The sequence below is a fragment of the Terrapene carolina genome, unplaced genomic scaffold (genome assembly GCF_002925995.2).
Source record: "Terrapene carolina triunguis isolate 2854851 unplaced genomic scaffold, T_m_triunguis-2.0 Scaffold629, whole genome shotgun sequence".
In the NCBI taxonomy this organism is placed as follows: domain Eukaryota; kingdom Metazoa; phylum Chordata; order Testudines; family Emydidae; genus Terrapene; species Terrapene triunguis.
The window spans coordinates 19,578,203-19,603,014 of NW_020664980.1; the positions used below are offsets into that span (position 1 = coordinate 19,578,203).

General features: G+C 55.8%; 1 protein-coding gene across 1 annotated transcript; it reads right to left on the bottom strand.

Annotated features, from left to right (window-relative positions):
- Positions 1-666: 666 nt before the first annotated feature.
- Positions 667-24,760, bottom strand: GRK6 (G protein-coupled receptor kinase 6). Its single transcript, XM_024205162.3, has 15 exons — positions 24,675-24,760; positions 20,537-20,649; positions 20,079-20,156; positions 19,676-19,776; positions 18,069-18,161; positions 17,560-17,623; positions 16,580-16,720; positions 13,978-14,168; positions 12,217-12,254; positions 11,945-12,034; positions 8,205-8,413; positions 7,433-7,570; positions 6,972-7,109; positions 6,549-6,683; positions 667-2,935 (listed from the first exon to the last, which is right to left on the bottom strand). The coding sequence occupies exons 1-15, from the start codon at positions 24,724-24,726 to the stop codon at positions 2,930-2,932; spliced, it is 1,587 nt and encodes a 528-aa protein (XP_024060930.1). The 5' UTR covers positions 24,727-24,760; the 3' UTR covers positions 667-2,929.
- Between the last annotated feature and the right edge of the window lie 52 nt (positions 24,761-24,812).

A 24,812-nucleotide genomic window follows, 5' to 3' on the forward strand; every position in this document is an offset into this window, starting at 1 on the left:
CCGGGGGATCTAGTCACACAGAGTGTTGGGGTTCTTAGGGACTGGCTTTTTTGGCCGAGTTTTGAAATGGGATTCGCTTGATTTTTGGCTTATTGTGAGTCGGGGAGCTTATTTACCGCGTGAAAGTTGGCAATTGTGCTCCTGGGCAGAGCAGCACAGGTCTCCCTGAGCAGGTTTGTGTCCCAGGCTGCTAGGCAGAGACGGCGGGAGAAGGAGGAGGCAGCGGGCAGTGTGTTGTGCTCACTGTATTCACCTCTGCACAGCAGCAACAGACATGACAGAACGTACATTAAACAAAAAGGTTAAAAATTCTTTAAATATTCCCACCCTCAGTGCAATGCAAGCAAATGATACCACAGGTCTGACCGGGGAGCAGCCAGCCCAGTGCACGGGGAAGAGTCCCGCTATCGCTAGGACCAAGTGTGCACTGTACAAGACGCGAGCAAATGGATGGACCCGAGAGCATGGCCAAGGGCTGAAGCAGCCACATAGGGCCATGGAAGGCTCCAGCTGGGACCGAGCCCCTCTCCTTTGATTCCCCTGAAGGCACAAGATTTCCAGATGCTGCCGACTGCTGAATGGAAGAGATTCCCCTGGAGAAAGTGTGAGGTGCACGTAGCCTTTGGCACAGGGCCCTGGGGGTCAGCAGCCAGCTGGGCCCAGCCTGGAGGTGGTGTGCCTGAGTGGGGCCGTTCCACTGAAAGCAGCTCAGTACCTCCGAGCAGGGCAGAGCTGCAGCCCCACAGCTGGACACAGGCAGCAGGCTCGGCCCCACTGCCACATTCCTATGGAGGCTGCACAAAGCCAAAGCTATGAGGGTAACAGACACGTTGGGCACCGATGGCCTGTGGCAGCCAGCGCAGTGAGCCGGACTCCTGCTGCAGCTCCTCCAGGGGACTACCCAAGCTGTCCGCGATGGCTCTTAGCAGCAGCCAGGGCAGCTGGTCAGTTACCCCACACCACATGCAGAATCCAGAAGCCAGCCTGGCTTGCAGCTCTATTTGGGAAAGGCCACATCCCGCCTCGCTGCAGAGAGCGGCGGATGCTGAACTGCAGCCCCAAACCGCCGGGGTGATCCTGGCTGCCAGCAGAGGGGCCAGAGGCAGTGAGTGCCAGGGTGGGCAAGGAGGAAAGGTGCCCAGCAGGGCAAAGGGGGTGAGGTGAAGCATTGACTGGTCCCACAGCTGGGCTTTTTAGTGGTAAATGCTTTGGCATGGTGCTTTCCTGTGCCCAAAGGGCTGCGGGAATGTGTGCACAATGGACCTCCCTTCTAGCCTGTGCTGTAGAAGACAGCAGCTGCACGCCCCCAGGAGGACAAGCTGCCTCGGGAGCAGTCCCAGAGGGTCCTAGGGAAGATGCTTTAGACACGTTAAGGCGCCAGAAGTGGCCAAGGGGCCCCTGACCAAGACTTCCAGGGCAGAGCAGGCACAGCAGCTCCCCCTCTGTGCCAAGAGTCCATGGGAGGGGGAGGAGTAATGCAGAAGGACCCCCTCCCCCAAGAAATTACAAACCTATGCATGATATATACATACATACAGACCTATATAAATATATCAAACCTGGGGCTTGCGAGACTGGCCAGCTACTGGAATGTGTCACTGGACCTGCTCTGCCAGCTCCCGCCCTGGCAGCCCCACCATGCGCTGGGGGATCCCTCCCTTCCCGGTGGAGGGGAGCAGCGGGGCTGAGAAGGGGAGCAGCAGCGGCAGAAGAGCAATCCCAAGCAGCAGATTCGGAAGCATCCAGGTCTTCCCAGCCATGTGCTTTCCCCAAGCACAGCGAGGCCCTGCTGCAGTGTTCCCTGGTGCGGGGCTTGCTGCTCACAGCCCAGAGCATCTTTCTGGGGCTGTACATCGAGTGTCTCAACATAGAAATGTGCAAAACTGTAAACAAATCCCATTTGGCAGGGCAGCTGCTACCTTGTCCATCAGGCTGGGTGCTGCAGGGCTGGGTGCCTGGGAGAGGCAAGAGGGTCCAGGCCCGGAGAACAGGCTGGGCTCTACAGCCGGCTGGGCTCTTCCTCACTGTCGCTGCAGTTTCCACAACAGTCCTGAAGTCAGAAGGGCAACAAGAGGGAGGAGAGGGAGAGAGGAGCACAGCAAGCAGAGGGTGAGCATGGTACAAAACAACACCCCCCAGCTGCCCTGAGCAGGGCGGGAACCCCGCCTGCGAGAGAAGGGACTCAGAGCCAGGGGAAGAGAGCCAACCCCCTCGGGAGGGGAACAGACAAGGGAGTCCTTCCAGCAGGGCCTTCTCCCAGGGGACATGCCCTTGAGTGGAGGAACAATCCTATACTGGCCAGCTCAGCGGCTTGAGGTGGGACCTCACGGGCCTTGCCCAGACTGAAAACCATCGAGGTGCAGAAGACAAACAGCAGCCAGCTCATGTCTGACCCAATGTCTGCACCCCACACAGCACAGTGCCCCGCCCCTGGATCACTGGGGCCCACAAGCAGCCGGCTCCCTCAGCAGGGAGAGGGCAGGGATCTGGGCAAGGTAGCTCTCGGAGCCCATCGCAATCAATCCTTGTGCCCTCAGTACATACAGACTTATACAAATATACCAAACCCTACAGGCGAGACTCAGAGCCCAGGATGTTGGTCAAGGGTCAGCAGGAGCCTTTGGCTTCCTGGAGCCCCTCTCTGGGAGCAGGGCCCACAGCAGTGGTAATGCAGGGAAGCTCTGACTGAGCGGACAGCAGTGGCAAAGCCCCTCTCACACGGAGGTGAGGCAGCGAGAGTGCAGGGAAGCAGGGTTAGTGGTTCACGGGGTGATTCACACACACAAGCAGCATCTGCTCTGCTGGGGTGGGAAGGGTGGGGGTTAGGCACTGAAGGACAAGACTCCTCTTCCCCAGGTCTTGCCATGTCCGCAGGTGAGTCTAGGCCACCAGGTATTTCCCTGAGCAGAGCAGCCGGAAGAGGGGCTGCTCACCTCTGGAAAGAGAAAAGATGTGGCATGAGAGGCCCGTGAGTCACAACTGGGCAGGGCCCCATGTTTGCTGCAGCTCCCGCCCCCCTGCCAGGGACAGGGAGCTGCAGGCACTCCCAGGCCCCAGAGCTGGCTCAGAGCACTCCTGTGCCAGGACAGTGGGGTAAGTGGCTCTGGCCGGAGGCTCTCATGGAACAGCACCAAAGAGGGACAGCCATGCTGAGAGCCTACGAGGGGAAAGCAGGAACCAGCAGAGGAGGGAGTTGGGCCAGGCTGCTCTGACGTGCACTTGTGTTCAGGTCACACAGCTGCTAGGCAGGAGCTCAGTGACAGCAGCATGGGCTATGCCCGTCCCTGGATACAAACCGAGGCTACTCCATGCCAGAGAACATGCATAGAGGCATGAGTCTGCAGTGGTTCTGCCCCCACTGTCACCTGCGAGCTGTGCGCCAAGCAGCATCTCTTCCTGCTCCAGGCTAAGCCATGCTGGGAGCCCCATGAACGCTGGGGACTCGGCCTGGCAGGATGACACTCAGGAGTCTGCGCACTGAGTCCTTCTTCCTGGGATGGGGGCACACACCTCAGCTTCCCCCCCACCCCTCCCAAACTACACAGATAGATCTGACCCAGCCACTTCTTCCTCCCCTCCCCCTCCCCAAGCCAGCTGCTTCAGTCCCTGGGCACCTCCGTCAATGACGCTCCCTTCGCAGCTTTCATGGCAGCCCCTCCAACCCATTCAAGATCAGCTCCCTGACCTGGGGCTTTGACTGTGCCACCCCCTGGCCCTGCACAACACCCACTTCAAGTTTCTTGTCCTCACCCATCCAGGCCCTGCCTACCTCTGCTCCTCCATGTCCATCTGGCCTTCTCTCGCGTCATCCCCCTTGTCAGGTTTGCTACCTTGCCCCCTTCCACTTGCTCCTCTCCACCTTCTCCACTGCCCCCTTCTGCATGGGACACCCTCCCTGAGCTGGTCTGCAAGGCCCCCCCCCGCCCCCCACTCCTGCTGCAATGCCAACACAGGCAGGAGAGGGGATTGAGCATTCCAGTGCAGTTAGAAACACCCTAGGTCTGCAGGGTGCCATGCCCCAGCCCACCACCCCCCAGCGTGTGTTCCAGACCAGACTGAGCTCTTCAGGGCAGCGTCCTTGTCTCCCTGGCAGCACCCAGCACAATGGGGCCCATGCGCAGCCTTTGGGCACTAGTGCCACATGCAGGGTAAGAGCTAACAAAGGGGGTGGTGGAGAGGGAGTTTGTCATCCTCCAGCACAGCATAGGTAGCATCCTGCAGACAGGCTGGAGCTGCACAGGGAGGGCGTGTGCACCAGCAGCAGGAGCCCGACAATCGCCCACCCTCTGGAGGGATGCAGGTTCTTGTTGATCTACTCAGAGCAGAGATGCATGCAGGGGCCTGAGTCCTGCTGCTCCAGTTCCCCCCCACACCCTTTCAGATCAGAAGGGGTGTGTCCAAGAGCCTGGAGAGGCCCTGCAGGAAGCCCGAGAGGAGCCAGGCTTGGGGAAAAGCCTGCGTTTATTCCAGTTCCCAATAAAGGCAAAGCCCAGGAAGTGGCAGTCGATAGCTCGTGTAGACTCCCTAGAGAGCACGGGAAAGCCACAGGCTCTCACTAGCATCCAGGGCTGGGTTGGGCAAACTATGGCCTGGGGGCCACATCTGGCCCTTGAGCTCCTGCTGGGGAACGGGGTGCGTGACTTTCCCCGCGCTGTGTGTGCTATGGCTCCAGATGGCTCCCAGAAGCAGCGGCATGTCCCTCCTCCGGCTCCTATGGGTAGGGGCAGCCAGGCGGCTTCGCACGCTGCCCCCGGCCCAAGCGCCACCCCCGCAGCTCCCTTTGGCTGGGAACCACGGCCAATGGGAGCTGCAGGGGCAGCGCCTGAGGACAGGGCAGCACGCTGAGCCGCCTGGCTGCGCATCTGCATAGGCGCTGGAGGGGGGACATGCCGCTGCTTCCAGGAGCTGCTTGAGGTAAACGCAGCCTAGAGCCTGTGCACCTGACCTCCACCCCAACCCCCTGCCCCAGCTGTGATCCCTCTCCCGCCCTCCGAACTCCTTGGTCCAAGGCCAGAGCACACCCTGCACCCCCAACCCCTCATCCCTTGCCCCACCCCAGAGCCCTCACCCCCCCTCCCCGCAACCCCAACCCCCTCCCGCACCCTGAACTCATTTCTGGCCACACCCCAGAGCCTGCACCTCCAGCTGGAGCCCTCACCCCAACCCCCAATTTTGTGAGCATTCATGGCCCACCATATAATTTCCATACCCAGATGTGGCCCTCGGGCCAAAAAGTTTGCCCACCCCTGATCCAGGGGTTCGAGTGGTTGTGTCCGCACGAGCAGATCTGAACTAGGGCTCACATGAGCTGAACTGCCCCAACCTAGGACCTAGGGCTTGGAGATTACTTGGCAACAGTGCAGCTGGCATTCCCTTTTCAGCCGTCAGAGGGCTAGGTGCACAGGATCGTGCGAGGACTGGAGGTACAGAGCCACCTCTTGCAGAGGGAAGCGACAAGTCTCTACGATACAGACACGTATTGTTCTCGGACCAAGGAGTGTGGATCAAGTGGGAAACATGGGAAGAATGGGGCTCAGGAGAAGAAATGGGGCTGGACCCCTGCCAGACCAGTTCACCATTTCCTGGGAGCTCCCCTAGCGAGATGCAAGCCCAATCAGCCCAGCACGAGCCGACATGATCAGGAAGTCTGCAGGAGTAAAATTCCCCCCCTCCCCATCAGGCCATGTGCGCTACAGGGATCAGGGCCGGGTCTAGGATTTTTGCCGCCCCAAGCAAAAACAATTTTGGCTGCCCCCCCCCCCGTTTTTTTCTTACCCCACCCCCGGCCCTGCCTCAACTCCGCCCCTTCCCCAAATCCCCAGCCCTGCCTCCTCCCCCCCAGGCTCTCAAGCCTAGGAGGGAGGAAGGGAGGGAGGGGGAGAAGCGGCGCGCGCGCCGCGGCCACTCGGAGTCTCCCCCTCCCTCCCAGGTTTGAGAGCCTGGGAGGGAGGGCGAGCCGTGGCGCGCGAATCAGCTGTTTTGCGCACCGTGGCGCGCGAGTGGCAGTAGCGGAGGTGAGCTAGGGCGGCCAGGGCACATTTTTAGGGGCAGCAGGGGCGGCATTCTGGCGCCGGCCATGCCGCCCCTAAAAATGTGCCGCCCCAAGCACCAGCTTGTTTTGCTGGTGCCTAGAGCCGGCCCTGACAGGGATGTCTGTGCAGGGCAGCAGCTGGCTTGGAGATGTCAGGGCTGGTAACTCCTGAGGGGGACAAAGCTCCATCAACTGCAGGCCTAAAAATCCAGGGAAAGGAGCGGGCGCTGCAGGCACCGCAGACACGGCAGAGGACTCCAGCCCGTAGGGACCGGGGCAGGGAGGCCAGAGGCCCTGCCAGGCTCTGAAGGCCCAGGAGAGGCTCTCGGCTGCCCTGGAAACCGGCCCACTCATGCTGGTGACCACGTGTGAGACAGTGCTCCTCTGGTGCCCCCTAGTGTCTGGCTCCTGCCATTGAGTCTGCTGGTGGGGGAGGGGGTGGGTGTGCTGGCAGCCGCAGTGCAGAGGGGAGGTGGGTGCCATTCCCGGAGGGCCCGCTCCCCACCAGGGGGTTTACCTGTCTGCTGAAGAGGCGCTGTAGCAAGCCCTTTTTGGGCTGTGGAGAAGGCTGTCCTTTCCAGTCCAGGTCAGGGGGCACTGCGCCATCCACGCTAAAGACATTCAGCTCCTTGAAACACTCGCTCTCAATCATCTAGGAGAGAAAGGAGATGACTGCAGCCTGAGACACTCACCCACCTGCCCCAGCAGACAGGATCCTGGGCGCTGGACCCCGCTGACTGGAACAGCCCAGAAAAGCCCCTATCCACCCCCCTCAAGGCTGATCACGCAGGGCACAAGATACTGCCAAGAACCCTTCACTCAGTCACTGCACGGAGGAACAGGGTCACTGGGCTCCGGGGCCCCTTCTCCAAGGCCCGGACCTAGTCAAGTGCTGTGCTATGGGAGGCAGCCCCCCCCTGCAGTGCAGAGCCCCCCCTACCTCATTCTGCCACGGGATGGGTACACTCCCTGTAGCGAACTTCTGGTAGAAGTCATTGTCTGTGGGCTCCAGCTCCACTCCCTTCACCGTGGAGAACTGCTCAATGTCCAGCACGTCCTTGCAGTAGATGGCCTGGGGCTGGGAAAGAAGCGGAGGCAGCTGTCACAAAGCAGCAGAGCCCAGTCCCATGGGCTCTGCCAGAACTCCCACCATTTGCCAGGCAGTTCCCTTCCCACCTATCCCGCTCATTCCAACAGCTTCCCTCACGTTGGGGAGGCCGGGGCAGCTGCTCCAGAAACACCCCAACCACCGTGGGGAGCAGGGGGACCACCCCGTTAGTAGGTAGCTACAGGGCCCCTGCTCACCCGGGATAAGAGCCTCACAAATGGGACAGAGAGGTAATGGGGAGCAGAGCTCCACACAGGGCCACGGCCTCTGATCTGCCCAGGAATGACACTTACGTCTGGTTTGAAGGGGGGGTCCAGCATGCCGGCTTCCAGCCTCTTGAAGTTCAGGTGTCTGAAGAGGGGATGCTCCTTCACTTCCTGGGCGCCAGCTCCTCGACACCCCAGCCGCTCCCCAGGGTCTTTGCACAGCAGCTGCAACACAGCGCAGCAGGGTGAGAACTGCAGGCAGAGGGCAGGACCCTTCGGCAGGGGCCTGGGGAGGAAGACACCTGGAACAGCAGCACTTAGCGGGCTAGGCTGGGCTTTTGAATGACCTCCCAGAGGGCAGGCTCTCCAGCCAAGCAGGTGCTAGGGTGAGTCAGTGCACCCTGCAGCCACCCCACAGGCCTTGTTTTTGGATGCCAGGGTGCAACTCCCCCACACCCCGCCAAGTTCAGGCAGCAGGCTGTGCCTGCAGCCTCATCCCCAGCCGACTCAGCTGGAACCAAAGGTACGTGAGCAGTGTTAGCTGAGCCTGACACTGCTGCTCTGCCATCTGCAGGGGCAAGGGGGGGGGGAACTCAGGCATAGGCAGAGTTAATTTTCCCCAGGGGTGCTCCACCCAAGGCCCCGCTCCCACCACCCCCACTCCGCCTCTTCCTGCACCTGCTCTGCCCCCTCCCCAAGGCCACTGCCCACTTGCTGCTCTCCGCCTTCCCCCAAACCCTTCTCCGAGCTGCCAAACTGCTGTGGCTAGTGGGTGCTGAGCACCCACTATTTTTTTCTGTGGGTGCTCCAGCCCTGGAAAACCCATGGAGTTGGCACCTATGGACTCAGGCATTGGTACCATGGAGCAGAGGGAGCGAGCGCCAGGCGAGAACTTCTCCGAGTACTCCTCCTGTACATCCTTCACCAGCCGCTCCACCTCCTCCCGCTTGATCTTCTTCTTCCTTTGCTGGAAGGGAGATTGGCCCTCGATCATCTCATAGACAAGACAGCCCAGAGCCCACCAGTCGGGACTGAACGTGTAGCGCTCGTTCTTCACTACTTCGGGAGCTGCAAGGGGGCGAGCAAACAAGTGGAACATGAGGCTGGAATGCAGCACAATGACCCATGAGGGCACCGGGCGAGACTAGGCTAGTCAGAGATGGGCTGGTAATGGCTCAGGCAGGAGAGCAGGGCGAGGTTCCTTTCAGGCTGCCAGCTTCTAGCCTCCTCCACCTCTTAGCAATTCCCCAGCTCTTCTCCCTGGAACTAGGGCTGCTGCACTCCCTGGCTTGAAGGGGTTTCCATCATATCCAGGGTTCAGTTTGGTTCAATGGCTCTCAGCACCCCCACTATACAAATTGTTCCAGCCACCCTGGGTAAGTCCTGGGGCCACAGCTAGGGAGCTGGCTGGCTCTGCGACACTGGCAGAGTCTGAGAATGAGCGGCGTGGTCAGGGTATGTGAGCACAGCCCCAGCCCTGCCTGTGTCTGGGAGGAATCTTGGAAAAGATGAAAAGCCACTATATGAAAAGCATGATTTTTGTGACCAGTCAAAAATGACAGGAGACCTGTCCAGCCCTGAGGCCATGCAACCACAAGTACCTGGGCATGGTTTTGCTATGGGACACCTGTGATGGGGTGTGCTCAGCATACTGGGCTGCATGCATGGGCGGCAGGTAGAATAGGCCAGGGGAGGCTCTGCCTCCCCCAGCACTGCTACCGGACATTGGTGGCGGGGTTTGGCGACAAAGTTTTTGCTTTATTATGCCCCATGCAGGGTCCGGGGCGGCTGAGGAGGCACATACCGCCTGCTTAGCCACCCCGGAACCTGCATGGGGCAGATCAAAAGCATCTTCTAACAGACACAGCGAATTGGGTCCAGGAAGGGGAGGCATGGCACGGTTTCAGCCAGCCCGGGGCTCCTCCAGCCGAGGCAGGGGAGAGCTCAGGGCTTTTCCGGGTGGGGGAGGGGCTCGTGACTCTGGCCACCGGTGTTGGGGGGAAGCAGGGGGTCTCGGGGCTCTGGCCATGGGGAGGGCGTGGGCAGAGCCGGGGTCTAGCCTCCCCAAAGGGGGGCTCCACCTGCCAGCCATGGCTGCGTGCCACTGCTCAACTGCTATGTTACAATCATCTTCAGTAGGTGGGACGCTGTATGGAATATTCTAATTGGGTTTGTTTAGTTTGGAAAAGAGAAGATTGAGAAGGGACATGATAGCAGTTTTCAGGTATCTAAAAGGGTGTCATAAGGAGGAGGGAGAAAACTTGTTCACCTTAGCCTCTAAGGACAGAACAAGAAGCAATGGGCTTAAACTGCAGCAAGGGAGGTTTAGGTTGGACATTAGGAAAAAGTTCCTAACTGTCAGGGTGGTTAAACACTGGAATAAACTGCCTAGGGAGGTTGTGGAATCTCCATCTCTGGAGATATTTAAAAGTAGGTTAGATAAATGTCTATCCGGGATGGTCTAAGACAGTATTTGGTCCTGCCATGGGGGTAGGGGACTGGACTCGATGACCTCTCGAGGTCCATTCCAGTCCTAGAATCTATGAATCTATGAATATGGGTGACCACTTATATTAGAAGATACCAATATTATAATATTGCAATGAATCTTGCCAGATAGCCATGTAAGGTCTCAGTGGAAAAGTTATGATTTGCTAAGTATGATAATCGTGTTTATATGTCTGTATCTTTGTATCACGAGTTATAAGTGTGTGTGATGTACATGCAACTCAAACCTGTGCTGTGTGTCTAGGTGACACCCCTAGATAACTTGGCATCAGCACTATCCAGCCTGTTGGATGGGCCATCAAGGGCAATCAGCTGTACAATGAATCCACTGAGAGAAGCCAGGGGCTACACCTATGAGTCAGCAGGACATGTAGAGACAAGGACGTGCCTATGGACAGGGGACTCCAAGCGCTTTTCCATGCCCATGTGCTGGGAGCTTGTGTCTGGGACAAAGAATGCACAAGCCACATGGCAAAGGATCTAAAAAGGCAGCTGCCTCTTCTCCATTTTGTCTTCAATCCTGCTTCTCACTACTGGACTCACTTCTCTACAAACTGAAGCTTTGAACAAAGGACTGACAGACCCATCCAAGCTTTGGGTGTGTTCCAGAGGGACTTTACAAGCCAGCAAACTCACTAAGAACCCGATATATGGACTCTGAAGTCATATGTATGTATCTGACCGCTTCAACCATTTAACAACTCTCTTCTCTTTCCTTTCTTTTATTATAAACCTTTAGTTTTAGATACTAAGGGATTGGCTGGCAGCGTGGTATTTTGGGTCAGATCCAAACTAGTATTGATCTGGGAATGTGGCTGGTCCTTTGGGGATCAGAAGAACATTTTGTACAGCAAATAGAGTTTTAAATAACTTCTCACTTTACTGGACCTATTTGCTGATTAAGAGCCAGAGACTGGAATGCAGTAAAGGGGGCTGTGTGATTTCTTTTTCTGGCTTCTTGATAACCAGTGTGGGGGATCAGGAGCAGAGTTTGTGACTGGTTGGTGAATCTACTGGTTTGGGGAGAATCTGCTCTCCTTGCAACCTGCGCTGACGTTGGCATTTTCAGCGTGGGCTACCCTAGGCACCTCGGGTCACAGGCGGGATGTAGAACCAGTGCCTACAGTGTTCTGCTCTAAGGTCTCCAGTCTAATTTTCAGTAAGCACGCACACCATTCCCTCACTTGAACCCTGCTGAGGATACCAGAGCTGTTAAGATCTGTCAGTAGACTCCTAGTTTTGGGCACCCCTGCTTCCGTCTCCTGTTTTCATTGGGAGTGTAGGGAAGCTGTGTGCGCGAAGCACCATGTTCCTATAATTACGCAATCCTCAAGGACTGCTAAGATTCTAAATCAGAGATTCCAAGGGTCTTCCAGGGCTCTGTCCATAGACACCTAGCTCAAAAGCACAGCCCCCAGTCCACCCCTAGACATGGAGCTCTGACTAGAATGCAGCCCAGGGTGATGAAGAGAGTGGCATTGTATAGGCCAGTGGTTCTCAACCAGTGGTACATGTACCCTGGGGGTACGCAGAGGTCTTCCAGGGGGTACATCAACTCATCTAGAGATTTGCCTAGTTTTACAACACGCTACATAAAAAGCAGTAGTGAAGTCAGTACAAACTAAAATTTCATACAATGACTTGTTTATACTGCTCTATACACTATACACTGAAGTGTAAGTAGAATGTTTACATTCCAGTTGATTTATTTTATAATGATATGGCAATGAGAAAGTCAGACATTTTTCAGCACTAGCGTGGCTGTGACACTTCTGTATTTCTATGTCTGATTTTGTAAGCAAGTAGTTTTTAAGTGAGATGTAACTTGGGGGTGGGCAAGACAAATCAGCCTCCTGAAAGGGGACAGTAGTCTGGAAAGGTTGAGAGCCACTGGTCTAGGCAGTCACTCTAGCCATCTCTCCATGGCCATAGGCAGGTTGTTGGAGGCCATACTCTAGGCAGGGTCTCTATGGTCAGGAAGGACATTGTGGGGGGCAGGGCAAACTTTGGAAGAGGGAGGTATTATGCAAATTGAACACATTTCAAATCAGGGACAAAGCTTCCAGATTTCCCGTCGCAGGAGATACTCACCCATGTAGCCAACTGTCCCCACCCGGCCTTTGATCGTCTGGCCCTCGGGCACGTGCACAGCCAGCCCCAGATCTGAGATACGAATGTGACCTGAATACGGGAATAACAGCATTAGGAGCTCAGGAGTCGACGGGCTAGGCCACGGCTGTTGGTGAGCACAAAGTAGCCCCGATTCACACAAGGAAATGAGAGAGGCACCCACAGTCCAGGCACAGGGCCAGAGCACCGCCACACACTCCTGGCTCCTCTCCCACCTGCGGCCCTCGACTCACCATGGTCATCCAGCAAGATGTTCTCTGGCTTCAAGTCCCTAGAGTGGGAGAGAGCAGATTCCATTAGACATGCCCTGGAGCAGCAAAACCCTCAGCTCAGCCTGGGACAGTCCTACAGGCGACATCCCACCAGGGCCCTGCCTGTTACTTCAGTCTGACTGTCTGTATAAGCTGTGACGTTATTGACATAAAGTGTAACTGTATAGATCATTGTTGCAACAACTGTTATATATTTGTGGCAAATATTGTACAAAGGTTGTTGTGTGAGGTGTTTATAAAAAGGTTATGATTTGCTGGTTAGGATTATGCTATCTAAATGCATGTATCATTTTGTATTTAAAGTTATAAGTATTGGCTCTATACTTTCTGTATTTCAAACTTCTGGGTGACACCCCATACAAGTTGGTGTTAGCTCTGCCTAGCCTGCTTGATGGCCCATTAAGGACCATCAGCTATACAACTGACCCATTGAGAGAAGGCAGATACACCTTGTGACTCAGCAAGGTATGCAGGGACATGCCTACAGACAGAACTCTAAGGTCTTTCCGTGCCATGTGCTGGGTAGCTTGTGGTTGGAACAAAAAAAGCACAAGCCACATGGCAAAAGGACTAGAAAAGGCAGCAGCATCATCTCCATTTTGTCTTCAATCCTGCTTCTGACCTCTGGAGGAACTTTGCTACAAACTGAAGCTCTGAACAAAGGACTGAATGACCCATCCCAGCTGTGGACGTACTCCAGAGACTTGATTTGAACCTGCAGTTTATTCCATCACTGCTACAAGCCTGAACCAAGATCTTTGCCATTACTGTATGTAATTGATTCCATTTAACCAATTTTAACTCATCTATATTTCTTTCTTTTATGAATAAACCTTTAGATTTTAGATTCTAAAGGATTGGCAACAGCGTGATTTGTGGATAAGATCTGACTTGTATATTGACCTGGGTCTGGGGCTTGGTCCTTTGGGATTGGGAGAACCTTTTTTCTTTTACTGGGGTCTTGGTTTTCAAAACCATTCGTCCCCATAACGAGTGGCACTGGTGGTGATACTGGGAAACTGGAGTGTCTAAGGGAATTGCTTGTGGGACTTATGGTTAGCCAGTGGGGTGAGACCGAAGTCCTCTCTCTTTGGCTGGTTCGGTGCCTTAATAGTAAGGGAACTCCAGTTTTGGGCTGTAACTGCCCTGAATTGATACTCTCAGTTGTGTCCCACCAGAAGCCAGCATCGTTACACAAGCCCAGTGCAAAGGGCCGATATTGCATCTTATGAGCAGATGGGCTGCAGCTCCCACCCCACAGGCAAGGAGCGCAGCCTTCCTACAGTCACATCCCCATCCCCAGGCAAGCCCAGCACAGCTCCTGTTCACCCTGTGGCTGACAGCTCAGACTCCAAGCCTCATGAAAAGAGGGGAAGTGAAAAGCCACTGGGCTGCTTCCCTCTTCTCTTGTAGAGAAGTCATCCAAACCTATCCAGAGCAGGCTTACAGCCAGGCTTTCCTCTAAGGCCTTCCCCACTCCCACTAACCTGGGCTCCAGGGTGACCCTCATGGAGGATGGGGAGGGGACTAGCTGGGAGAGGCAGAGCTCCCCAGAGCCCTCTTGCCTTTGCAGCTAGTTAAAGAACCAGCCCCGCTAAAGGACATATTGTGTCTAAACGTGAGCCTCTACTCCCACCACCATCATGGGGTACAAATCCCGAGCCCTGCCAGTGTAAGGGAGGCCCATACCCCTGCCTGGGAGCACAGAAAACGGTCACTCACCTGTACGCTATCCTCTCCCGGTGCAGGTCCCCCAGGCCGCAGCAAATCTCAGCTGCATAGAACACCGCCCGAGGCTCCTCAAAGCCAGCCTCACCCATGTGGTAGATGTGAAACTTGAGGTCCCCTCCATTCATGAGGGTCAGTACCAGGCAGAGGGCATCTTTAGTCTCGTATGCATAGGCTAAGCTCACCTGCAAGACAGGGCAGAAAAGCTGTTAGAAGACAACAGAGCTGCTGCAGATAGAGGCCTGGGCAGGCACCATGCCCACCCAGGCAGCCAGCCTTGGACACAGCTGCCTAGATGGCAAGGTTAGAGCTGTTTCATATCCCTATCTCCTATCAGACACATTGGGGATTATCTCTTGGGAGGGGGCTTTTGCACCCCACCTATTTTTCTGGCTTCACCTGCCTGGGCAGACACTGCAGAGAGGAAAACCATTCAAATCCAAGTCTCCCATGGGGCAGTAGCTTGTGGGCCCAGCCAGGCAGATCCCCAGCTCACAGGAGATTCCCTCTTCACTGCACACTGAAAGGGAACTGGCTGCATTGTCTGTGCAAGGAGCTGGGACGCCTCCAGGGAAGAACCAAAGCTGCTACCCAGCTGGGACAACAAGACAGCTGGACAGGAAGCAGCTGGGTGGAAGCATTTCATGCAGGGCCCTCACCCCAAAGTTCTACCTGATGGGAACTGTCACACTGCTCAGTGCCACAGGGCCAACATCTCCCTACAACTGGAAGCAGCAGCCCCCCACACCACGCATTGCCTGCTCCACTGAGCACAGGAACGTGTGCCACAATTGCTCAGTAGATCTCTGCCGCACACCCCCACCGAGCTGCAGCAGTTCAGAGGTGGGGCTGGCTGCAGCTTGCCTCCTGCATAGGCCAAGCTTTCCCTTATAGCTAAGAACACTTTAGCCCTTTGGGTTATGAAGAAAGCCTTAAAAAGAAGTGAGCGGAGTGTAACCAGACTGATGCTGTGACACCATCCAGCCTGTAGGGGAAGCTCCATCACTGTGCCCTGTTCAGCAAACAGCAAGCGCAGCCCTGCTGAATCCTGTTATCCTGCCCCACAGCAGGGGAGTGAAGATCAGCAGGTTCTGGGTTCTCTCAGGTTGCCAAGTTCCTAACCCTAACCCAGCCCTCGTCCCTCCCCCGTCCCACCCCTTCTCCGAGCCCCCTCCTCCCGCCCCTCCATAACTCAGTCTCCCCCACCCTCACTCACTTTCACCGGGCTGGGGCAGGGGGTTGGAGTACAGGAGGGGTGAGGGCTCCGGCTGGGGGTGCAGGGGCTGGGGCCAAGGATGAGGGTTTTGGGGTGCAGGAGGGGGCTCTGGGCAGGAGCTGAGAGGTTCGGAGTGCGGGAGTGGGCTCTGGCTGGGGCCGGGGGGGTTGTGACGAACTGGGAATGTTCTTAATGTGTTCTTTGAATACTATGTGCTTGCCTGTGATGCAGCAGGGAGAGGGGAGTATTGACCTGGGAAGGTTGCAGGGGAGTTTTGCTGGGACTGTCCATTGGGGATGGAAGCCAGGTGACACCTCTGCCCAGGGAAATGGACAAAGGCTGGGGGAGGAGCCAAGGGGAGGCTGAATGAACAGCTGGAGGGAGTTTCAGTTTGGAGCCGGCTGGGAAATGGAGGGAATCCCAGACTAGGCTCTGGCCTCCCTGGGGCCCCCCCAAGATGGACCCGACTGAGGGGGTCCTGTTGTCTGTACCTGCAAGACCTGTTTGGGACTGTGTTCCTGTCGTCTAAATAAACCTTCTGTTTTGCTGGCTGGCTGGGAGTCATGGTGAATCGCAGGAAGGGGGGTGCAGGGCCTGACTCCCCCACACTCCGTGACAGGGGGTTGGGGTGCAGGCTCCGGGAGGGAGTTTGGGTGCGGGAGGGGGTTCCGACCTGGGGCATGGGGTTGGGGTGCAGGAGAGGGTTCAGGCTCCAGCTGGGCGGCGGCGCTTACCTCAGGCAGCTCCCCGTCGGCAGCGCAGCGGGGCTAAGGCAGGCTCCCTGCCTGCCCTGGCTCCTCGCCACCCTTCGAAGCGGCCGACATTTCCGTCCCTTAGGCGCAGGGGGCTCTGTGCGCTGCCTCTGCCCCCACAGATCCCATTGGCCATGGTTCCTGGCCAATGGGAGCTGTGGAGCTGGCACTGGGGGTGGGGGCAGCACGTGAAGCTTCCTTGATCGTCCCCGAGCCTCAGGGCCAGACATGTCGCCACTTCCAGGAGCCATGCAGAGCCAGGGCAGGCAGGGAGCCTGCCTTAGTCCGACTGCACCACTGACCAGACTTTTAGCAGCCCGGGCACCGGTGCTGACCGCAGCCACCAGGGTCCCTTTTCAACCAGGCGTTCCGCGCGAAAACCGGACGCTTGGCAACCCTAGGGTTCCCCCGGGCAAGGCCTGCTCCCTCCCCAGAGCACTGCTGCCATGCCATCTCATGCCCAGCCAGGGTGATGGCACATTTACAGTCCAGCCATTCGGGAAATGCAGCACTAGGACCCACACAGGCTCCTTGTGCAGCCCCACTGCAGCGCAGAGCGTGGGCCGCAGGTGGGTCAGCTGCCTCTCAGCCCCTTGATGCAAAGTGAAAGCAGTTCCTATGTACTTACTACAAACCTACTGTTCACTTTTTCCAGGATCTGCTTCTCGTTCAGGGCCATGGACTCCCCCTTCCGCTTTTTGATCCGCTTCTTCTCCAGCTTCTTGCAGGCATACATCTTCCCAGTGGCTCGCACCTGGCATGCACACACCTGGAGGAAGCCAGCAGGTTCAGCATGCAGGCCAAACCCTGCCCCAGAACCCAGCTGGTGCAGGCCGAGGGATTAGACTCCACCCCTATCCAAACTGCTAATATTAGTGGCATGCACTTCTGGGTCTGCCAGCCAAGCAAGCCACCAGATCAACTCCTTTCCTGATGGGCTTACATGGTTCTCCCTTGCCTGCTGGTCTCTGATCATTGCCCCACTGTGGCCTGTGCATCTGACTCTTCTAGTTACCTACTTCTCCCAACTTTGAGCTGTCCCCCTGTGAGCACATGGCAGTGAAACCTGGACACCTGTCACCAAGTCGTGACAAGGCCTGCAGCCCATTGGCCACCATGGAGGGGATGCTTGAGGCAGTTACAGCCCGAGAAAGAGGTGTAACCCAACGGCGTAAGCAAGGGGCTGGGAGTCAGGAAGTCCTGTGTTCTAATCCTGGCTCTGCCACCGACTCAGGATAATCCCAGCTGTGTGCCTCAGTTTTCCCATCTGTAAGATGGGAGAGAAGGATATTGGCCCTCTGCCCAAGCAGTGGCAGGTGTGACAAGTGCTCCCCCAGCACTGCCTGTCCTGAACACACCCCATGCCAGCCCCTCCCTCCCCACCAGACGCAGCTCTAGTGTCCAACATGAGGTGCTCTCCCAGCTCCAGAAAAGGGGATCAAGAGCAAGAGCAGAGTGCACCCAGCAAGTGAGGCTTTCCTGGGGACTGGGTCAGAAAGCAAGGCCCAGTCCCATCCTCAGGGGCAGGTGGGGCCCTTTGGCAGGACAAAGCTTTGGCCCCTGAACCTCCTGCATACTCAAAGGCAGGAGAGCATGCAGGCCACTCACCTCACCAAAGCCTCCCTTTCCCAGCACGCGATACTGGCGGAAAGTGTTTTTAGTCACTGGCTGCCTGTGAACAAAGCAGAAGAGGCTGACTTGAGATGAGAGGGGGAGCAGTGAGGTACCAGGCTGCGTGGCACAAGTCCCCCACCCACCCTGGCGCAGCAGGCACACCTGGCCTGACCTAGCCGACAGAGTCAGGAACTCAGAGGGCTAACCCTGGGCTCTGCAGCCACAGGGAAAGCAGGGCCTATTGCTGCCTTCATTAAAGCCTGGAAAGGGCTCTGTGGGTGCTGAGGAGAACAGCACCCTGCGCTGATGGGAACAGCACCCTGCGCTGATGGGAACAGCACCCTGCGCTGATGGGAGGGATCAGAACATCTGCTCCCACTTGACTGGCTTCGGCCAGAAAGCAAGGAAGGGCTGCGGGTCCCCTTCGAGCAGCACCCCCCAGCCCTGAGCCTGCAGGGCTCTTGGGCTGCAGTGCCCCCCGAGAGAAGCAGGGACAGACTTACCTTTCCATCCATTTCCACTGCAGGAAGCGGTTGAAGTAGATGCTGTCAAGGTAATCGGCAAAGGGAGCCACGCTCAGATAGTCGTGGATGAGCCTGGGAGAGAGGGACAGCCAGTCAGTGATGGCAGGAGGATGCTGTAAATGCTTTCCAAAGGATCCAGCAGCTCGCCAGCCCAGACTTGGGCCTAAGACCCCTCTGATCTAAGCAGCAGCTGGCCTTCCCCACAGCTGCACCCAAGACGAATGAGACCCTTGCACCCTCCTAGCAGGGCAGCCAGGCATTGCCCCGAGCACCCATCACCACCCCAGGAGAGCCCTTTCCCACCGACTCCAGCCCTTTGGTCCTGACATTCAGTGATCTGCAGCCGCTGCAGGAAGAGGAAGCTGACCCTGGGAATGACATCGCCTGTGGGGAAAGCAGCTTATGGAGCTGGGCTGGCACTGCTCAGATCCAAGCATGGCCCCTGTGACCAGGCGCTGGCTGGGCTATGCACACGAGGAGGATGTGGTGCTGTCTGCCCCTTGGGAGAGCTTCCTTAGCAGCGGTGCCCCCTGCAGAAGGCCACGCCCAGACATCGTAATCAGCTGCTGAGGCACTGTTGCTGTGTGCAGGCACGGAGATCGGAGCAGGGTCCACAACAGGCCACCCGGGGACCAGTCTGAACCATTACCGGCTCCTGAGGCTGGTGCCAAGGCCAGGCTGCAGAGCGATGAGCCCTGCAGAAAGCGTCTGGACTGCAGACGCACATCAAGAGCAGCAGATGGGCTCTTCCCTTTCCAGGGGCTGCCAAGAGATGGCAGGGCCCAGGCTGGAGACTCCTTGTTCACACAACACCATTGGTTACGTTCCATAAAGGCAGCGGGCGCACCTGCTGCTAGGCCCAATATTTAGTCAGGCAACGTCTGGGCTGGAGAGCACGGGGGAGAAGGAGGATCGGCTTGCTTAACGGTTTCCTTTGCATACTTAGACGGTACAGAACTCCAGGCACCATCACTGTGGTTCCCCCGCAATCAAGCAGGCCTCAGGCCCTGCACGTCCCACCTCCTGGAGTCCCCTGGACTCACAGTTGCTACCATGTGTTCACAACAGCCACATCCAGATGCAGACAACATTAGGGCAGGTAGAGCATTTGACTCTTGGTCTGTCCCAGTCTCAGCCCAAAGAGACAGGCTGGAGAGCCCAGCGAGAGCCACAAGCAGGTCAGCAAGTCCAGGGCTGGCCATAGGAGATAGGACAGGATCCACTCAGGATGGTGACTCGAACACCAGGAAAGAGAGAGAACACATAAGAACAGATTCCTGCACCACCTTGTGGCCTTCAGGGACCCCTGAAATGCAGGAAACGCAGAAGCTGGCCTGCACTCACACTTCCTTCCCCCATCAGTGCTGGCTAGACTCAGCCTGCTCAGTGCAAATGCAAATCCCGTTAGCTATCAATGCTAGGGAGCAAGACTCAAATCCCAGGAGCAACCCAAATTGCTCCTTCAGGGGTATATGCTGATGGCCACACTGGACTCAGCCAATTACCTGTAATATCCATTCCCCTGGGAATATTTACACTATCCAATGTAACCTCGAGCCAGGCCCTGGGGCCCCTCCCCAACTTACTTGGTTGCTTCCTTGAAGAGCTCCTTGGATGGCTCCTGCTCCAGCCTCTCAGAACAAGCACTCACCAGTGGCAAGGGAACTTCGGGCACATGATCCACATTCTGGGAGAGGAGGGACTGAATCAGACACAGGGAGCTGAGCCCCAGGGGCCTCCATGGGCTGCCGCTAGGGGAACGGAATCCGCAGGAACCCAGCACAGGTCTTGGCCTGCCCCCAGGATATTTGTTACTGGGGTAGTGGAGGGACTCTTTGCTCCCCTCTGCCCTGCATTGGGGGTGGCTGGTGCTCTTTCCCGAGCACGCTGTGAGCGTCTGGGTGCTAATGCTTCCCAAGCGTCTCTCTTATACATGCCGGCACGGAGCCAGCAGCTCAGCAGCTGGAGCAGCCTGCTCGGGTCGCTTACCTTGGGGTTTAGGTAGCTGTCAATCAGGTGCTGCCCACACTCTTTCCGCTTCTCATCTGGAGTCACTTCATACTCTGCCTGTACAGAGAAAGCGAGGCTGGTAAGGACTGCCCCTGCTGGGCATGGAGACATGCAGGGAGTGCCACAGAACAGCATGAATTAGCTGCCTGCCATCAATAATACCCCTCTCCCCATTACTGGCACAATGGGGCTCCTGCAAACTGCCCCCCAACCTCAGGGCACAGCCCCAATCTTTACAGAACAGTAGGTAACAGACTCTTTCCCCAGGGAAATGCTGCAGCATAAAGCGGAGGGTCAAGAGTTCAGGTCTCCCCACACACTCAGCCCTACATTTAGCAACAGACTGAGGGCTCTAGGCCAACTGGGCCTTGGCCCCCGACTCTCCGAACATGGGTCACAGCGTCCTGGAGGAATTTCTCACACAGCTCTGTGCTTACCACAGCATCCAAGAACTTGACACAGCGTGACAGCTCAGGCCGCGTCTCGCAGAACAGCCGAAAGAGCAGGCGCCCAATCGGCTGCTTTTCACACAGGCTGCGATAGTCCCGCTCTGCAAATGCAAAGGAGGAAGTGAGCCGCTTGCTTCAAATGTAGGTATAAGCAAAGCCCATCATAGCCACAGCCAATGAGAATTCACAGACCAGGCCAGTAGGGGGCACTGCAACAATCTACTCTTATACAGGCCAAAGAATCGCGCCCCGTGATTCCTCTATGGAGCCCATAACTTGCAGCTGAACTAAAGTGTAGCATTTAGGAAAAGGCATCCCGTCCTGGTTAGAGACTCCACCTGACATGAGCCTAGGTAAAGCTGTTCCAACAAGCAAGTCCCTTCACTGTTAGAACTTTGTGCCTTATTTCCTCCATTAATCTAATCTGGATAGCTTCAATATCCAGCCATAGGATCTTGGTCTGCCTCTGTCTTCTACATTACAGAGCCCTCCTATCCAAAATCTTTTCCCCATGGAGATATTTACTGTCCATGGTCCAGTCACCACAGCTTTCTCTTTGATAAGTTCAATCTATTTAACTTCTTAACCCTTTCCCTGTACAGCAGGTTTTCCAGACCTCAAATCGCTCTTGTAGCTATTCTATAAACCTTTCATAATTTTTCAACATGCTTCTTAGAGTGCAGACACCAGAACTGGACTCTTCCCGTAACGGTCTCACTACTGCTGTATACAATGGTAATGTCACCTCTCCACATGTGCTTGATATTCCCCTGCTTGTACATCCAAGCATCACGTTAGCTCTCTTAACCAGCTGAACATTATTCCCAGTTTAATGCGATGGCTATCTACCATACTGCCTCCCCCACCCCAGCCAAGTCCTTTTCAGAGCCACTGCATTTCAGGATAAAATATAGTCTATGTTCTTTATTCCTAGATGTATGCCTTTGCATTTGACCATAACAAAACACATTTGTTCATGCCCCACTTACCAACCAATCCAGATCACTCAGTATCAGTGACCTGTCCTCATCTTTATTTACCACCCCAATCTTTGGGCCATCTGCAATTTTTTTCTTTATTTCTTTTTAAGTCTGCAATGCCTTTATATTTTCTTTCAGCTCATTGGTAAAAATACTGAGGGGTGGACTGAGAACCGATTCCTGCAAGACTCATTGCTTATTCCCCATTAATCAGTAATGTTTAAAGCCCTCACTCAGCCATCAGGGACCGGGACACCTGGCCATCCCAGCCTGCAGGGGGGCTCCATTTGCCCTTGGGGTCTATGCCTGCTCCAGGCAGAGCAGAAGGACCTCGCTCTGCTCACACTACGGGGTGAGCAGGGTGGCACTGGAAGGGTAGCACTGGGGGGAGGGGGGAGAATGCATCTCACTGTATTCAGCACATACCCCCTGCCCCTCCCCAGGACAGAAGTCCCCACATTGCTCCATAGGATGCCAGGGCCCCGCCCTCCTACATGGCAGGCATATTGTAGGCGTTCCCCTCCCCTATGCAGCAGTTTCTCCTGAGGAAGCTGCGGCTTCCTGAGTGGTGCAGAGCTCAGCGACAACAGCTCCAGCCCAGGGGAGGGGGTCACACTGCTGCCTCACTAGCTGCACTATTTCCTTCTCTGTGGGGAAATGAGCTCACTCCAATGAGGAAGGTGAAAGGTTTGCAGCCTGGCAAGGTCAGAGACTCCCTCGCTGCCATCACTGGCCCCAGCGCGGCACAGGCCTCACTGCTTGCAGGACTTGGCACGACCAGTGCATGCACAGAGGCTGGATTTCTGCAGTGGGTTTTTTAGCTCAGTGATGTAGAGGGGCCTGTCCACCCCCTCGGGTTGTGTGGGGAGGGAAATAAGAATGCCCACACCTGGCCTTGAAGCCATTAGTGAGAGGGGAAAACACAGGAACCCCTGCTGGAAACAAACATGCTGACCCATCCTGAACATGGACTACCATCCCCCTCACCTCTCCCCAGAGGGGCAGCAGTACCTCAGTCCTTTCACTGTAACTGAGAAGGAGTCTCTACCTGGAACAGATCTTCAGCCAATAAAGCACAAAGCTGGAGCCCACCAAAGGGAGTAGAGGGGGCACGGGGAGCGACCCAGCAGGGAGGACAGGAACCAGGTCTTCCAAAGCAACCCAAGGGCAATGCCTTGGCCAGATGTGCCAGAGGACAGTGGAAAGGACATTTAAACTTTGACAGCCAGCCTGAGTGAACAGGCAGCACAACAGTAGATGAAATGCACTGCTAACAAAATGCCTCGTATTGCCCACTGAATAGAGGTCTGAGCACCACTGAGACCAGCTGCAGAGAAAGCTCTGCTTAGCGAGCACAACAGTCAGAACATTGGGATGGCTATGGAACAGGCTAGAGACTAAGGCAGCTACCATCCTCAGCAATGGGGGGCAGAACCGTTCCAAAATCTCAGCTTTTGTTTAAAAAGGCAAACAGGAGAATTTGGTCCTAAGTTCAGCAGTGGCACCCTCCACCCCCAGCAAAAGGGAGTTGTGGGGAAGGGTGGGGGTGCGGCAGACAGGGCCGGGCGAGATGGGGTGCGATGGAACTGAGCTAGAAGCTTGGAGCTCACACAAGGGATGGAAGTTAGAGGAGGCCCCCTGTTGCTCTAACTTCCAGTGGGGCCTCACACTCAGGATGAGGGAGCCACACCCAGCTCCCTGTGGCCACCACCATCCAGTGTGCTCAGAATCACGGCCCAAGTTTACAGGCCTCTTGGTTACACAGAACCTTCCTAATGTGACCTGAATGCACCTGATGCAGTGACATCTGCCCTAGTCTGCAGACAGCCTGAAACAATAGCTCCGGGGGGTGAACTACATAATTCATCTCAATTGGCTGTTAATTCTGAAATTTAACGGTGACAACTTAAAATGTGACTTCACTATTTCACTAATATTCATCTGTAAGGCGTTTATCCCACAGCGTCAAACAACCCCAGGTGCCCAAAGCTCCAGCTGCCCCCTACTCAACTGCCAAAACCTCCAGCTTCCTCCATGGCTTTGAGGATGCAGTTATGCAATGCCAGTACCAAAACCCGAGCACCTCACGCACTGAAAACATGGGGACAGCATACAATAGACTGAACTGAGTATCAGAACAAACAACCCAGTGCTACTAAATCAGCTGTGACTGTCCCAGCTGCAGTTCACTGAAAAGCTCCACTGGTAACCAGAATGAAGCTGCTGCATCAGATCCCCAGGGACCGTGGTGAAGAATTTAGGCCCAGCTTGCCAGGGAATATATGGGACCTTGGCCATAGGAATCCACTGGCTACGCCATCTATGTAAGGGGAAGCCCTGAAATGTGATTTGGGGCTCAGCTACACCCTTTGGGCTGTTTCCATGAAAAAGAAAGTTCCTGTCTCTGGGGAAACCTGTCATGGTTTAGAGCAGTGGCTCAACCAGGGGTACACAGAGGTCTTCCGGGGGTACATCAACCCATCTAGGTGTTTGCCTAGTTTTACAACAGGTTACATAAACAGCACTAGTGAAGTCAGTACACACTAAAATTTCATACAATGACTTGTTTCTACTGCTCTATACACTATGCACTGAAATGTAAGTACAATATTTATATTCCAGTTGATTTATTTTATAATGATATGGTAAAAATGAGAACGTCAGCATTATTCAGTACTAGCGTGGCTGTGACACTTTGTATTTCTAGGTCTGATTTTGTAAGCAAGTAGTTTTTAAGTGAGATGTAACTTGGGGGTGTGCAAGACAAATCAGCCTCCGGAAAGGGGGACAGTAGTCTGGAAAGGTCGAGAGCCACTGGTCTAGAGGACCCTGGAGGACCTTGCTGGATGTGTCCAGCGGGCTTGGAGAAAGCATGACTTACCAGCATTCCTCCTTTCTCTGCACCCAAACTCTTACCCCGTCTGGCAGGTCTGTGCCCCGTACACACCACAGTGACCCTAGTTTCTCCCATGACACACTGAGTCTCACAAATGCAGTTAGGCAGAGCTTACAGGACAAGGGATGAACACCTCCCCGCCAGGCAACTAAGAGTCACCCCAAGGAAGCCAACCATGTATCTCCGCCAGCCCCACGTGCAAACAGGGCAGGGGACAGCACTCGACATCCAACAAACAGCTATTCCTCACCGAGTGCTTGCCGGAGATCTTCACACAGGCTGATGTGCGGGAACTGCAGCATCTGGCGCCATTTCTTACTCTTGCCCTTCCTGTTCCCTCCGCCGCCTGCAGGGGCACAGAACAGACATCACAATGAGGCAGCCACAA

What these genes read in the sequence shown, in the direction of transcription:
- GRK6 (XM_024205162.3), bottom strand. Translation starts at nt 24,726, where the DNA reads ATGCTGCAGTTCCCGCACATCAGCCTGTGTGAAGATCTCCGGCAAGCA. An exon ending in AAGTGAACAGTAGGTTTGTA is followed by an intron (nt 14,169 to 16,579) that starts GTAAGTACATAG and finishes CCTGTCTTGCAG; the next exon opens with GTGAGCTTAGCCTATGCATA. An exon ending in CCATCCCGTGGCAGAATGAG is followed by an intron (nt 6,684 to 6,971) that starts GTAGGGGGGGCT and finishes TTTCTCTCCTAG; the next exon opens with ATGATTGAGAGCGAGTGTTT.